Genomic DNA, 14,715 nt, shown 5'->3' with positions numbered 1-14,715 from the left:
CCTGGAACTTCAACAGCTTGAGGACTCTGCAACTGATTTGCAGAGCTGACTAAAACCACAAAAGCCGTCTGGTTGTTGCTTAACAAAAGGCCGTAGCTCTTCTGCAGCTGCTGATTTACTCATTTTCAAGGAACGAGCTCACTGAGGAGAGGAGCAGAGCCTTTTCCTGCATCACTTTCCATTGGGCAACAAGCATGAAATGGGGAAGGCAACTTGTAACCACAAAAAAGCGCAGGTGAGATGCACTTCACTAAAAAAATACTATGTTTCTGACACATACCCTGTGCCATATAGAGTGTGCTGGCAGTACCTGGCACACCGTGGAGCCCTGGCACGCCTGCACGTTATCTACAGAAAATGCATTTTATCATAAAAAAGACACCTGCTCCGAGCGCTCCTTGGGGTTTCCCCTCCTGGGTGCTCCTCCTGGCTCTGCCGCTGAAGTGGGACCCCAGTCCAAGGCAACCCATTGTGGCTTCACTGAAAAGCAGCAAGAGAGCACACAGCAGCTCAAAATATCATTAATTAAATCCCCAAGTAGTTGCTCCACGGGATTTCTGAGGAGGGGACTCGGGACCAGCTTTGGATCAGCTCTGACATCTACCAGGAGGAGGAGAGGGGCTGAGGATGGAGCCAGCATCCTTCGAGGGCAACACTCGGAGCAATGCATTTGAGGAAAAGGGAGAACTGAAAGCTCCAGGACACACTTATCAAGGAGAAATTCAGCATGATAAATTAGGGACTTTCTGAAGATCTCTTAAAGGAAGCATTACAAAGGAATGAATTAATTTTACAACTTTTTTTTTTTTTTTTCCAAAGGCATGCTGCCCTTGACACACCATTAAAGAAAAACCAGTATAAAAACATAGGAACTTCCACCAAGTTCAGGTTAAATTTCTTTGGGGTTGTTTTCCTCCCCACTAAGGGGTCTGGGGAGACTGAGGCACAAGCCCCTTTCATTTTGGTAGGTCCTTAGCTGACCCACAAGGCTGGAGGTGCACCTCCTCGGCAGTGGGTCGCGCCAGGAGCTGGCAGTCCCGCATGGCAGCTGAGGAGCAGCCAGCATACTTCATCCCTGGAGACCACGGTTTCGTGTTCCAGCTTCAGCCAAACCTCTCACCAGCAGCATTTCACCACCCCTCGCACCACAGCGAGCACCCAGCCAGCCACTCAGTGAGTTCATCTTGGGCATGGATCCAACCAGAAATATGAATTTTATTTTTTTGGTGGGGTTAATTTTCAAGCGGACGAACATGATTCATCCCTCCAGATGCACGATGCAGCGTGCCAGGAGCACGCAGCTGCCGCGGGGTCACTTCTAGCCCGAAGTCGGGCTGAATTAATCTGGCTGCAAAATGTGACACAACTGCGGGTGGTCAAATCGCAAGTGTTGCAAAATTGCAATTCCCTGAATTAAATTAAAAATATGCAATTGCTGTAGCCTGACACCCCCACCCATGCCAAGAGCCGGGGCCCCCCGTGCTCTGCCCAAGCCCACTCTCACCTGCAGGCCCTGGGTGCTCCAGGGAACAGCGAAGGCGTTTGAAAACAGTCCCCCTATTTCTAGCACATCAAAACACACGCATGATAGTGACACAAGCATTTAACAATCCAATCCATCTTTATTTTGGTAGTACTTTCTGCTGGAAAAGGAAAAACCTCAACTTTGCTGTATTTGTAAAGTGGTAAAAGAAAGACAGGTGTATAAAATAAACTGCAAATGATTCAAAGTGCCTGACGGCAACATCGGGAAGAGTGTTACAAACATGTCACCTTTCGACCAGATACCTTCTGTTTCTGCCAACAGAGTACTGGATGTCGGCTACATAATAGACTTCACTCGCTATACAGAGATATTTTTAAATAAGGGCTTTTCTTGGTAATGTAAACAAAATCAGACACATTAAATTCCTCCATAGAAAAATACAACCTTAGAGTAACACCACAAAGTAAATGCATCTTCCAAGTTTTGGATATACTAGCTAACCATTTCTCACAACCACCCTGCAAGGTAACTAAAACCATTACACCTGGGAACGGTGGCACAAACTGAATTGGTTTGCCCCAAGAACCAGAGCCAGCCCAAATCCAGCTGCCTCGGCTCTGTTTTATCTCCTAGAGCACAAACTGGTGTGGCTGGGATTTGGCATGTCACTGATAACAGCTCAACAAAGGGACTTAGAACTGCACGAATAAAGCTCTCACATTTCCAGGGGATTCTCTGGTTTAATTTTGCACGTGTTTTTCCCTATTCTGGCAATTACAGACATCACATGACACTGTGAAAGGCTTCTGGTTGCAATACATTCTGATTACAGTGATGTTTTGGGGTGGCATCTTACGCCATGTTGACACATGATGTCACCATGCCAAAGAGATCCCACCACACCGAAAAGATCCCACCCAAACACTCAGTTAACTTCATGAGCCAAATTCTTTGTACGTGCAGCTGTGTAAACACAGTGCCACCGACCAACTGGGTTACTCCAGGGTAAACAAGAACAGTACCATGCTGAGCGAATCTAGATGCTACTGGAAGTCTTCATATGATCCATTTGAAACATTAGAAAATAATCAACTATTTGAAATAGGGTGATGTCATCGAGACAGTATCGAACTACTTTACAGACTATTAACTCTGACTATAAATTAAAGAATAAAATTAAGACATCAAGCCTAACAGGTCACAACTGTACTTTCAGAAGTTCACGTGGACAGAGCGTGCTGTGCATCACTGGACAGATGTGCAGGTGACACTCAGCTGAAAAACCATTTACAAAAAGAGATGGAACTAAAAAATGCGGGATCTAGAGAAGATGCACTTAGCTTGTATGTACAGACACGGGAAAGCATCGCGAGACAAAATTCTGCATCCCACTTTTGCTCCAAATAAAGGAAAATGCTCAGAGACACTGGCGAGCAGCAAGGATGCAGCTGGGAGCAGCGGGATGGGGGTTCCCAGCGGCTAAATAAAAGGCTGCGTAATCAAAAGAGCTAAATTTGGGTCATTCTTCTTTTCTTACAGGGAAGCTTCAGCCCTAGAAAGGTTGCTACTGGAGCTGCAGTTTAGAGGCTGGTGCTGTAATCCTGTTCTTTACCTCCGTTTCGCTTCCAGCACAGGAGAGTTGGGCATATGCAAGTACCACGGCTCAGGGCTCATCAAACCGGGCAGATTCATGGCCTGTGCTCTTGAGGGGAAGGGACCTTCCCCTGGGGAAGCAAACGGGACCTCCAGGTGTTTCTGCAGCTCTTGGGCTCAAATCTGAACTACAAAACAAAATCTGTATGTTCATATGCAATCTACAGGTACAAAAGAGGAAGCAGAAGTTGTACATAAATAGTTCACATCTCCCCACAGTAGAGTAAGAAACGAATGAAAACAGATTTTGGCTCAACGTGATGATAAACCATTATCAGACACATAACATACATTATTGCCTGATAATTACAAACAGTTGGGACACAGAACTCCACCTTAACCCACATTTTTTTGAGTTTTTGCAAGACAAACAAAGGTCTTTTCTAACTTTAATGTGAAGATATATAATTGATATGACTTATGAAGCCAATGTTTCGATATAAATGCATCTCTATATTTGTTCATTGCAGAACACAATGAACTGTTAAGCACTCTTTAATTTCACCTTATAAAACTAAAAAAGTGATGATAGCTTTGTGTAGAAAAAACAAAAAAATAATATATTTGCAACATATATCTGTCATATCTTAGGATAGAGGATCACATATTCTGCTCTTAGTGCTTCTACGCAAACCAAAGGCACCATTCCTACTGATGAGGTTGTGAATTTGGATCTTATTGTTTTGGGTTTACAAAGGTGAACGAAAAATTGCCAGGCCAGGACAAAGCAAATGTTCCTGTGCTGAGCACACTACTGCATTACAGCTATCACAACAAAGACAGATTAGGACATGCTGTTGCATGTACTTATGAATTCACTGCTGAGAAAAATGAAAACTTCTAAAAAGGACTGTCTCTAAAAACAGCTGGCAGGATACACGTCGTTACACCCAACAAAAGAATTAGACTGTTTTTAATGAAGACAAGAAGTACTCATATCTCTGGAAATCCTGTAACTACACAGTTATGTCTCTGTACTTTTACCAAGCAGGGGAAAGAAAGCATCCACTTCTGTACACCCCCTTTAACCCTACAGTGCATGCATTACAAACATCAGTGCCACCCACAACGGCAGCATGAGTTAGCCGCATCTGCCAACTTGCGGTAGAAAGGAATATAAGTGTCAACAATGCCATATTATATCTGTAAATGAATATTTTCACATTGGCTGGATACGAAGCTAAGCTCACAGTGTAATTCAGGACCCTCTTTGTAGTGAATACAACTACTGCGGAGTGGTTTTTCCCTGCTCTTCTAAGCAGGTGCATCTTCTAAGCATAAGCAGGGATGGATCAGCCAGTGGGGGAGCAGGACCTTGCAGGAACACATGTCTGCATGGCACCTCGTTGGGCTGGCAGTGACGCCCAACTGAGGGCACGGGGCATGGCAAGACCCTGCGAAACAGCGAGCGGGTCCCTTGGGGCGGGACGCTCCAGTGGCAACTGGTTTTGCTCAAACGCACGATTTCCAGTAAGGACAGCCCAACCTCAGGCACCCAGCCCTGATGCCGGTGCAGCACGGCCGAGGAAGTCAGGCAAGTGCTCCTGCCCAAGCAGCCAACACCAGGAGATGGCTGACTGTCGTGGCAGTATCTTCTCAGTCAACACAAACCAATAAACAGCGAGGGGAGAAGGAATTTCAGAACAGCCAGAGTAATGGTGGGGATGCTCACTGCTTCCACTGCTATTGTGGTGTTATTCCTAAGGCCAGGATGGTGGAACACGCTCAGTGCTTCCAAAAATGACTCTCCTTGTCCATCCCAGCTCCAATGTTTTCCATGCACACCCCCCAACGTGTGCGCAGAGGATCATCACTTGCACAAAACATGAGCTGTCAAGCAAATCTGGACCATAAGGAGCTCAGAAAACGACTCGGTCTTCCTGCGTCCTCTCCCACCACAGCGTGCTGTTCAGGGTGCCAAAGCTGCTGTCCTCCTCCTCCTGCTCTTTAGCAAGCTCCACAAAAACCTGGGACAGACAGAAAGGATGTGAACATGCCATGCTTCTTGTAGGAACTTCCTTGGTCACAAATAGAATTCATGGTAAAAATCTCACGGATATGGAACGTATTGCTTCATCTCCAAGTAGGAAGTTTTTAGTATTTTGGGTTTTTTCTCCTTGCTCCTACCCTCCTGCCTCATTTCAAGAGCACAATGAAAAGGAAGTTGAACCAAATACACGCTGGAGGACATTTATCGTCAGCAATAACTAACCCAGAATAAGCAATAATAATCCTCAGCTTTACTCTCCTTCCACAGATGAACAGTAATGCCTACCTTTTGAATAAATCAGAGTGGCATTTCCACTAACGTCACAAATATATTTTGCTCCAGTCACTGCAGCTGATGCATCTTATTTTCAAAAGAAAGGAGAAAATGGGAATAAAGAGAGCAAGAGAACTGACAGTCCCAATTCACTTTGGAAAAGGGGACTTCAGTTCCCCCAAAATGCCCGAACAGGCAACAGCAGCGGCCCCAGCTGCCTGAAAGCCAGGCACGGGGGACAACCTGCCTGCGCAGGGCTCATCTGCCCCTCCATCCACTACGACTCTACAACTTGTCCAGACTGGATGCACAACTCCTATATGGCAGGGGCAAAGTGAACCCACCCTGGACGCCTGCGAAAACTCCATCAGAAAACCTCCAACAGCTTTGCCTGGCAGGGTCTACTTCCAACAAAACAGAATTTGCTTTAACATACCTGTTCTAGTGTTGCCTGAGAAAAGCTGTACTCCTCAATGTTAAAGGCGTGTTTTACTGTTGAAAGAATTAATGAGAGAGCTTATTTAGGGATACTTCAGTATCTGACAGAACTAGATTTAAAGCATTTTAAGCTGCTACAATTGCTCACTCTTGATTTCACAAGAAACAGAGTTGGGGACAGCAATAATAATAGAAAAAAAACATTAAATAAATTTGGAACAAAAATGCAGAAGTGCCGCTGCATGGCAATGTGTCAGTTATGGCAGACAAAATGATTTCTGTATGTGATGCGTGGCAAGTGATTAATTACCTTCTTCCAGCTTGGAAAAAGAATGTGAAAGCGACTGTACATCTTCTTTAGGAATTTTATACGCCAAAATAGAAGCAAAACTGCAACAAAGAAACAAAGCAAATTTAGGTTCAGGTAAAACTACACAAAGCAAAAATATTAATATCCAAGTGAATGGATTTAAACTCATTTTCTGAAGGTTACTCCAGGCAGTTTGGCTAGTCATCATCATATAAGACAACAGGAACGATGCAGTTCCAGGAGACCAGCTGGTTTATAATCTGTCTCAGAGATCCAGGTCCAGGTACATCAGCTGAGACCCACCTGAGACTGCTCTATAATTTATATGCTCTTCAGCTAAGATTCAACCATTTATATACTGCCTATAAACTCATGAAAGAAAAATTGCTGCCCAGGACTCCCAAAGTTATGAGGTTTTGCCTTTCAGATGACCTCAGAAGGAGGGCACAAGATCTCTCGGGACTTTGCATCATCCAGCAGTTCCTGCAACCCAGACTCCAGAATATGGAGCTGCTTTACCCCACACATTTGCTTCTGAAAAATAAACTCTCCTCCAAATCTCCTGCATTGAGGAATGCTCCTTACACAATGCCTGCAGTGCCTTTTTTGGAGAGTCTCATCAGCGGTCACCAAGCCAAACCCTCGAGTTCATACGGCAGAAATTCAAAGCTGTTGGGGGAAAACCAACCAACCCACCCTCAAACATTGAGGGACCCCCAGAAAATGTTCAAGCACTTCTAGATAAGGGCCAGTGATTCAGATTTTACCCCCGATCAGGGGGCCCAATCAAGGAGGAAGCCTCCAAGCAACAGCTATGCAGAAATTGAGTTTTGCTTCCTCCGTGCCGAACATCTGCACGCAGGGCTCACAGCCACCGCCCTGGCAGCTTTGGCTGGCCTGCAAAATGCTTCCTCTTTTTTTTTTTTTTTTAGCTACATGTAAATAGTTTTTGTAAGTTTTAGTATCACGGCATTCCTTACTCGGTTCTCAAGCTGCTGAGAAATCAGGGGCTTGTATCAATACCAATGTTTTCTGTGTATTTGTTGAAGTTTACCTTTCCTGACGATTCGCTTTTGGGAAGATGTGCAAAATCTGGTTTTGCAGATACTCCACCTGCTGTACATCTGCTGTTTCTTTTAATTTCATTTCCAAGAAGTATCCTCTGCCAAACTTACTCTTCAGGTGTTGGACAGTACCTATACATCTACCAATTGCAGAGAGAAAACAAGAGTTGTATGTGTTATACCACACTCAAAAAGCAGCCTAACTTCTAACAGACCCTTTTAGCAGTTTAATTTTGCTCCAAGTTTAAGGTGCAAAAAAATTGTCTACCTATATTTTCAAAGAAATATATTCTAGCTGACAGCTGTCCTATCCTCCCTGCCACAACACCCGTGCGCAGGGGAGGGCTCCGGTGGTACCTGAGCTGCCCGGACACCAGGATGGCCACGCGGTCGCAGACAGCATCCGCCTCTTCCATGTAGTGAGTGGTCAGGATAGCTGCTCTCTCCTTATTCTTAAATGCTGCTCGAATTGCCCGCCTACAAAACATAACAAAAAAAAAATCCCTGAATAAAACATTTAAAACATTTGGCACATAAACAGTAAATCTTGGGTTAGTACGACAAGAGGACTGTGATGGTCAAACACAAAACCTTTATTTTACGGACCAATACTACTCCCACAGCAACAATTAACATCTGATTTTTTCACAATGGCTCAAATCTCATACTCAGATGACTCAAATCTCATACTCCTTACCATTATTTTAAAGATTTCTTTTGACTTTCAAGCTTTTAGCCTCCAAGCTGTTCTGGGAGAGGACACAGATGAAGTGCACCTGGCACTAAGGCAGTGTTGATTCCCTGTCTATGGCTCTCCCTAGCGTTAACAGGGATAATGCACACATAAAATTGGACAAATCCCCAAAGAGAAACGAGCCTGTGGCAAACATAGACCTGGTGGCACTCACCACATGTGCTGCTTGGCTTTTGGATCCATCCCGGTCGACGGTTCATCCAAGAGCGTGACCCGTGGGTTGCCCAGCATACTCAGGGCAAAGCACAGCTGGAAGAAAGGCAAAGGGAAAGAGTAAGGACACAAGGGCTGCTGGAGGCACCCAACACGGCAGCCTGAAAAGCTCCCCCGTACCTTGCGTTTCAGCCCTACGCCCAGCTTCTTCGTTGTCTTCTGCAGGTGGTCTTTTAAATCCAGGGCACTTGCGATGCTGCAGAAGGGGCAGGACCGCACGTGAAAGAGGGTAATGGTTCAGCTTCCCCCTCATCACATAGTATGCAAACAGTCTCATTTGAAGAACTCAGTTACAAATATTTGTATACAAAGTATAAGAAAAGCAGAACAATAAGCAGAACGGGAGCTGGGCGCTTCCATACAAAACCACCTGCCCCGTGTCCTAGAGGAGCCCAGGGTGACAACCTAGAAACAGCTCCAAGCCCTGGCCTCCCCGTCCTTGCAGCCCCTGCAAAGGTCATCATTACACTTCATAACTTTAAAAAAACAAAAACAAAAACCAGTTGAATTTTGTGTGGCTGAATCTGTATCTTCTAAGCTTGCTGAATTTGCTGAAAAGATCCAATCAAACATAAATGAAAAAAAAAGATTGCATTAGGAAAAGTGAAAAAAAAAAAAAGGCTAAGAAAAATAAAGCTAAACCTTAAACATTTTATAATAAACTACTTACCGTTTTATGACTTCCTTAACATCAGACTGACTCATTCCTTTGATAGCACCATAAATTTCAAAGTGTTCCTGCAATGTAATATCTGGCCAAAGTGGATTCGTTTGAGGACAGTACCCCACAAATTTCACCGAGTCATCTTCACTGTTCAGGCCAAAAGAATAATCTCCCATCAGAACCTGCGAGGAAAATATAATATTGAGTTGGTCTATACAAGTTTCAGAACTGTTTTTGTAAAGTTTTAGCAAAAGCCGCTTAGGAATGCTTGCAATAATAATAAAAAAATTAAATATAGATTCATTTTCTATTTAGTTTGTAGCCTGCAACGTACCTGCCCACTGGTTGGTTCAATCTCTCCAACAAGCATATTAATTAACGTGCTTTTCCCAGCTCCGTTGGGTCCTAACAAACCCAGTATTTCTCCTAAAGAAAGGACGACACAAAACATTGCCCATGAGGTCCGATAAATGGATTCAAGATTGTTTTTGTAAATAAAACAGCTCAACAGCAAGTAACTGAACTCCGACCTTTTTTTAGACAGAGAGAAACATGTTTCGTTGCCACTTTCTTTATTTTTCTCCCCAGAAGAAATTCCTTTCTTTCATCAAACTCTTTGTGCAAGCTGCTGACCAGGATTGCTGGCATCTAGTAGAGAAGACAGAAGTGGCTGCAGATCCCAGCAGCTCTGGGAAACATCTCATTTGGGTTTTGGGTAGTGCCCATGGGCGCATGGCATTACCTCCTCGCTTTTGGGGCTGCTCAGTATTTCTTGGACTCGCAGCCTCTCCGCCTTCACGTCTTCATCTTCGTTCTCATCATGCGGGACGTCTGGGAACTTCCAGGTTTTGGCTTTTGTAAAACATTTTCTAAGGGGAAGAAAACAATGTGATGCCTCTGCTCGGCATTCAGTTGAGATTTGCTCACTGCTTTGATGCAGAAAGCAATTTGTGTTTGCCCAGGAGTAACACATTTATGCAGCACATCTGAGAAGCCCCAAAAGAGCAGAAAGAGCCGTCAACGACTAGAACTACGTCATCTTTATGCTGAACGCTTTGTTGGGGTATGGCATCTCTAGCCATGCAATGGGAAAGGAAGTTCCCCTATTTTTTATATAGGGGACATCCTCACAAAATTCCTGATTTTGCACTGATATAACTTAACAGGAAGTGAAAAAAACCTATTTCTGCACTTTATTGACTGAATTTCAGACAACTAAAGTCAGGAGAGCAAATTCGTTAGACACTTGGGATGGGATATAACCACAGGTAGTTTATTTTCAGCAGTATCCCCCATAGCTATACACGGCATACTCCAGTTTAATTACCAGCATCGTTTCTAAAAATGGCTTCTTTAGACTATTACTTTTTAAAAGTCTGTTCAACAGGCACACCTGAAAAACGGATCCTCTCTAACTGTCCTCCCTCCATTCTTCAGCTCAAAACATCGCAGTAGGAAGAGCCACACGACACACTGCAAATAGGGCTAGAACAGACAAATACAGTTCTGGTTACTTGGAGCGCTGCCAGCCCTCCAAGGCTGGTGATCCTATAGGTGACCCTATAGGTGATCCCACCAGTGCAATGAGTGACAAGAAGCACCAGCTCTTCACCACTACAGAAGTGCTGATGTTTCGGAGAAGATTAAATATATCATTAGATGCTGCTCAGTGGGTTGACATTGAGGAAGCTGAGATCTAATGGCAATTATTTGGTTTTTGGAGAGAGAAGGGACTGTCCCCTGCTCTGGAGTTCTTGCTCCATCAGCACAGACTCCCATAATAATCAGGATTAATATCGGCACCATTAGTAAGACTACTGAAGCAGCAGATGTTGAGCTGGTGGGCACAGGAGCTTTTACTGATACTGTTCGTGCTGCAACAGGCTGCAAAGCTGCAGGCTCCAGCGATGCTGAACATTAAATCCAATCTTTATTAACAAAGATGCCTGAACAGAAGGGGCCTCCCAGCAGGAGTTAGCAATTCTCTACAGCAAATATGGCAAATAATCAAACAACCATGCTTACAGCTATAACTGCTACCAGGAGCCGGTCCCACGGGTTGTAGTATCCTCCGTCCTTTCGCTTGCCTTTCCATGAGACCTGACAATGAAAAAAAATACGTTCAGCTAAATAATCACCTACCAGAGACTGCATATTCTATATGGCACTTTACTCTCAAATCAGCCATTTAAGTTACGTTGCTCAAGCCCTTTCTGAGCTCTGCAGAGACCCTGCTTGCACAAGTCTGAGGCCAGTAAACTTCCATCAAAGTCCCTGGGGCTGCTCCCGGTTTAAAGCCACCAACTCCCAGCTAACCCATCTCCCATCACGGGGTTTGCCAAGTCCATAGGCTGAGAAATGCATGGTTTTCCTTTAGATATTTAATGAAAGACTTGCTTCTTTCCTCATTTTAAAACTGCAACACTTTGCTTACAGGAAAAAGGTGACTCTTCAGCAGCAGTTGCTATTCTTCACGTGTTAAATGACTATGGATGACATTACACCACTAGGCAGCTGACTGCTATCATTAAAGACACCCACCCAACCCCAGCCCTCTACACATGCTCTGGAGAAGACATCCTGTGCCCCCTTACCTTTATAAAACAAATCAGACAGCCAATAAGGGGATAAATAGGAATGAAGATGGAGAAGACATAATGCAGGATGGTGGTTACCAGGTAATAGTCCAGAAAAAAGGCCACTTCAGTGACAACCGTACAGAGCAAGGCTGTCTGTACAAAAGAAAAGGGAAAAAAGAGTCCATTTTCATTCAGTTCAGACTCTCTAAATGTAAGTTATCTAATCTGAGGGACATTTTTTAAAACTTTTATCATTTAGGATATGGCAGTAATACAGAGACATTGGTAAATATTTCAAATTTCTTGTGCATTAAGGACACACAGTTAAATAAACTAACTGGGAAGCCTGTTGTGGCTTTGGAGGTAACCAATCTTCCCAGCTAACTGAACTCAAGGTAAAGTTACTCACCACTGAAAATATAAATGACCAAAACTCTTTTGTATTCTGGACTTTTTTAAATGTGAAGGAGACCACGTAAGTGAAGAGCACGACTGATGGGACATAACCAATCAGGCAAAAAATCTGCAAAGATAGGAAAGGTTTCTCAGGAAATGTGCAGCAAGAACCCAGGGGTGAATTTTTTGTATCAGCTGGAATTACTTTAGTGTGCTACGTAACTCTGGATTCATCTTTGTCGCTTATTTTGATATGTTTTGCCACCTTGGTACATACAGCATATACTATTAGAGACACAAATAAAAGAGTACATGGATAGGCAGGAACCTCACTCATGCAGTTGCCTTTAAACTATTTCCCACTTTTTTTTACAACACAGGCTTTCATAAATGCTGACCTGAAGATTTTGGCAAATATTAGGAATACCATCCTTCAGCGTTAGCTTTTTCACAGAAATTAAAACAAAGGTAGATGCACCGGTAGAAAAATAGCCCTGCGGTGCAACGGTCACATCCCAAGCCTGATTAACTCAGAGCTTCTGGGAAAGCAGCTAGGAAAATCTGATTCTTCTCAATTACAGCCAATATCTCAGGGAAGCCCGCTCTGAATATAAAAAGACATGAAGACTTGTAATCTCTTCAATTCCATCATATGCTGCAATTCATTGCGGAGCTGGTCTGTGTTCAAAGTCACCGTAGTAACCTTGTCATTAGCAGCACGCCAATGCAAATGGAGCAATTATCAATTGGCAGCAAAGAGTGCAAGGCAGACTGAACTAGCAGGGCAAAGGACAGAGTATTTCCTTGGAAGATCCTGGTATTTTAAAGCTCCATTTTATTTCAGTTCTGTATGAAACTCCAAAATTTGAGTATTTTTTCCCCACGAAAAGTACTACTATTTTGTCTTTGGTGCAGCCTGACTGGTGCCTCCATGCCAGCAGCCTTAATTAGACATTTTCCCTGTATATCAGTTGGAAAAAGTCTGCTGAACGATCTAATAAAAATAAGCACTTCTGGAAAATAACATAACCACGCTCTCACATCCCCACATGTGCTCCTGTCCCCACCGCACTCACCACAGCAAGGAACTTGCCAACATAGAAATAAACGCCGTAGTGAAAGGCGAAGAGGCTGCCTATCATCAGGACAAGGATGGAGAGAAACAGCGGGAGGTCGACAACGGCTTGCCCAGTCCAGTAAGCTGAGGGATAAAGCCCCGCTGTCTTCAGCTGCGTGTACGCTTTGATCTGCAACAGGAAAAGAAAATGCAATGTTAATTAAATGTTACTTAAAATTAACATTATGCTAATCTGCCTCGGTGTGTCGGCAGGATCTTGTTTTTCCTTCTAATACACTGCTTTTACACTGACGTGGCATCAGTGTGTTACCCAGTTATTGCTGATTTTAGCTGCCAAAGAAGCAAAAAGCATCTCCACGGAAAGCAAAAGGGCTTTTCCCAAATCTGCTCTACCCCAGGCAGCAAACAGCAGTCACATCCATACTGCCTCTACGGCAAAAAAAGGCTACTTAAAACTCCTCTTAATCCCAAGGTTTTTAAGTTCCTGTGCAGTCTATGAATCCACATCTGGGAGTTTTACCTTATGGTTTTCTGCATTGTCCATGGCAAAATAGGGTGGCATTCCAGTAATAATGATTCCCAGTAACACAGCTTCGAAATAGATCTCTAGTCTGAAAATTGTGTCTGGAAGATTCTGAAATATAAATCAGATTTCTTCAATAGCAAAATGTGCGCGACCAAAAAAATGCATTTAGAATTGGAACATGACTGTAAATGCTAAAACATATATTCTGTGTATCTCAAGATCATCTGAGCCGCAGCATGAAGAAAAATACCTATGGAAGTTTCTAGAGTATTTGTAAGAGTGTCTAATAAACTCGTAGAGCGTTTATCTCCTGCAGCAGGTCCTCTCCTCTCCCAAAGGCCACCCCAGCTCTGCCCAGGAGGCAGCAGACCTCCAGCATCCCCGCATTCAGCCTCCAAGAATTGCAAGTAACCTGTAACAAACCCATAACAAATTCCCAACAGGACATCCTCTTTCCAAACCCCTTTTTCCTCCACTTCCACAAGCTGCAGAACAAAATCCCGGCACCTTTCAAGTCCTCCTCAATTCTGCAAAGGTCTGTACCACCAAGGGCTACTCCACAGGCTTTGGCTACTGGGGCCCAATCCTTCCTAATGGTGCTGTGCAGAGCATAGCCCTTGCTGCTGCAGACAGTCCCAATCAGCTGCTCCCTTCATTTACGGCACGTTTTTACACTCCCCCCCTCACCCCAGGAACTCTTTGCCACCCACTGTGTGTTTAAGGGTGATTTTGGCCGTGCAGCCCCCGCTGCAGCCATGGGTGCTGCTCACCTGAACGAAGGGGTTGCTCCAGATTTGAATGCTCTCCGTCACATTTAAATTGCGCAGAAGTAGATTGCTGACAATATTCATCAAAACTGGCAGGGAATGCACCATGGTACTGTTGAATATGACCGTGAAAACATAGTTCTGGAAAGGAAAGTGTTTGCTATATTAATTCTTCTGCATGAAGGGTAATATCCTGAGAGGGCTCTCCTATGGGCTTAATTAAACCTGAACATCGGGAAAAATCTTTGCATAATAGAGTATGCTTTGCAGGAAGCTCTGGGCTGCTCAGAGTGCTTATAACATGTAACCTAGTTCAGGAAAACAGTCATGCTCATAGAGAACAAATTATTTGGAATAAATTCCCAGAATGTTTTATGCAACTGTGACGCTATGACAAATGATGCTCCAGACAATTACAGTCTGAAAAACAAAGCATACAATGACCTGCACTCATATGTTCTTGTTAATGCATTTAAAAACCAGACAGGCAAAAATTTACATTAGCTAAGGGCTGTGCTGTCACA

At 43.9% G+C, this 14,715-nt stretch overlaps 1 protein-coding gene across 5 annotated transcripts in view; it reads right to left on the bottom strand.

Moving 5' to 3' along the window:
- Positions 1 to 1,608: 1,608 nt before the first annotated feature.
- Positions 1,609 to 14,715, bottom strand: part of ABCA5 (ATP binding cassette subfamily A member 5) — a 35,075-nt gene continuing 21,968 nt past the window's right edge. For all 5 annotated transcript variants that reach the window (XM_087750776.1, XM_087750774.1, XM_087750772.1 and 2 more), the window contains exons 23-40: positions 14,195 to 14,332; positions 13,419 to 13,532; positions 12,897 to 13,067; positions 11,834 to 11,947; positions 11,440 to 11,577; positions 10,871 to 10,945; positions 10,239 to 10,330; positions 9,588 to 9,714; positions 9,376 to 9,493; positions 9,180 to 9,271; positions 8,852 to 9,027; positions 8,302 to 8,377; positions 8,123 to 8,217; positions 7,572 to 7,691; positions 7,205 to 7,354; positions 6,151 to 6,230; positions 5,839 to 5,894; positions 1,609 to 5,106 (exon numbers count right to left, since the gene is read on the bottom strand). In XM_087750776.1, coding sequence (XP_087606902.1) covers positions 4,999 to 5,106; positions 5,839 to 5,894; positions 6,151 to 6,230; positions 7,205 to 7,354; positions 7,572 to 7,691; positions 8,123 to 8,217; positions 8,302 to 8,377; positions 8,852 to 9,027; positions 9,180 to 9,271; positions 9,376 to 9,493; positions 9,588 to 9,714; positions 10,239 to 10,330; positions 10,871 to 10,945; positions 11,440 to 11,577; positions 11,834 to 11,947; positions 12,897 to 13,067; positions 13,419 to 13,532; positions 14,195 to 14,332 — 2,040 coding nt within the window. In that variant the 3' untranslated portion in view covers positions 1,609 to 4,998. The remainder of the gene's footprint in view (positions 5,107 to 5,838; positions 5,895 to 6,150; positions 6,231 to 7,204; positions 7,355 to 7,571; positions 7,692 to 8,122; positions 8,218 to 8,301; positions 8,378 to 8,851; positions 9,028 to 9,179; positions 9,272 to 9,375; positions 9,494 to 9,587; positions 9,715 to 10,238; positions 10,331 to 10,870; positions 10,946 to 11,439; positions 11,578 to 11,833; positions 11,948 to 12,896; positions 13,068 to 13,418; positions 13,533 to 14,194; positions 14,333 to 14,715) is intronic.

This window comes from Nipponia nippon, unplaced genomic scaffold (assembly GCF_047370975.1).
Source record: "Nipponia nippon isolate SJK-2023a ecotype South Korea unplaced genomic scaffold, ASM4737097v1 scaffold_14, whole genome shotgun sequence".
NCBI classification, from domain to species: Eukaryota; Metazoa; Chordata; class Aves; order Pelecaniformes; family Threskiornithidae; genus Nipponia; species Nipponia nippon.
The sequence above is the reverse complement of the archived record's forward strand: the minus strand, read 5'-3'. Positions and strand labels throughout refer to the sequence as shown.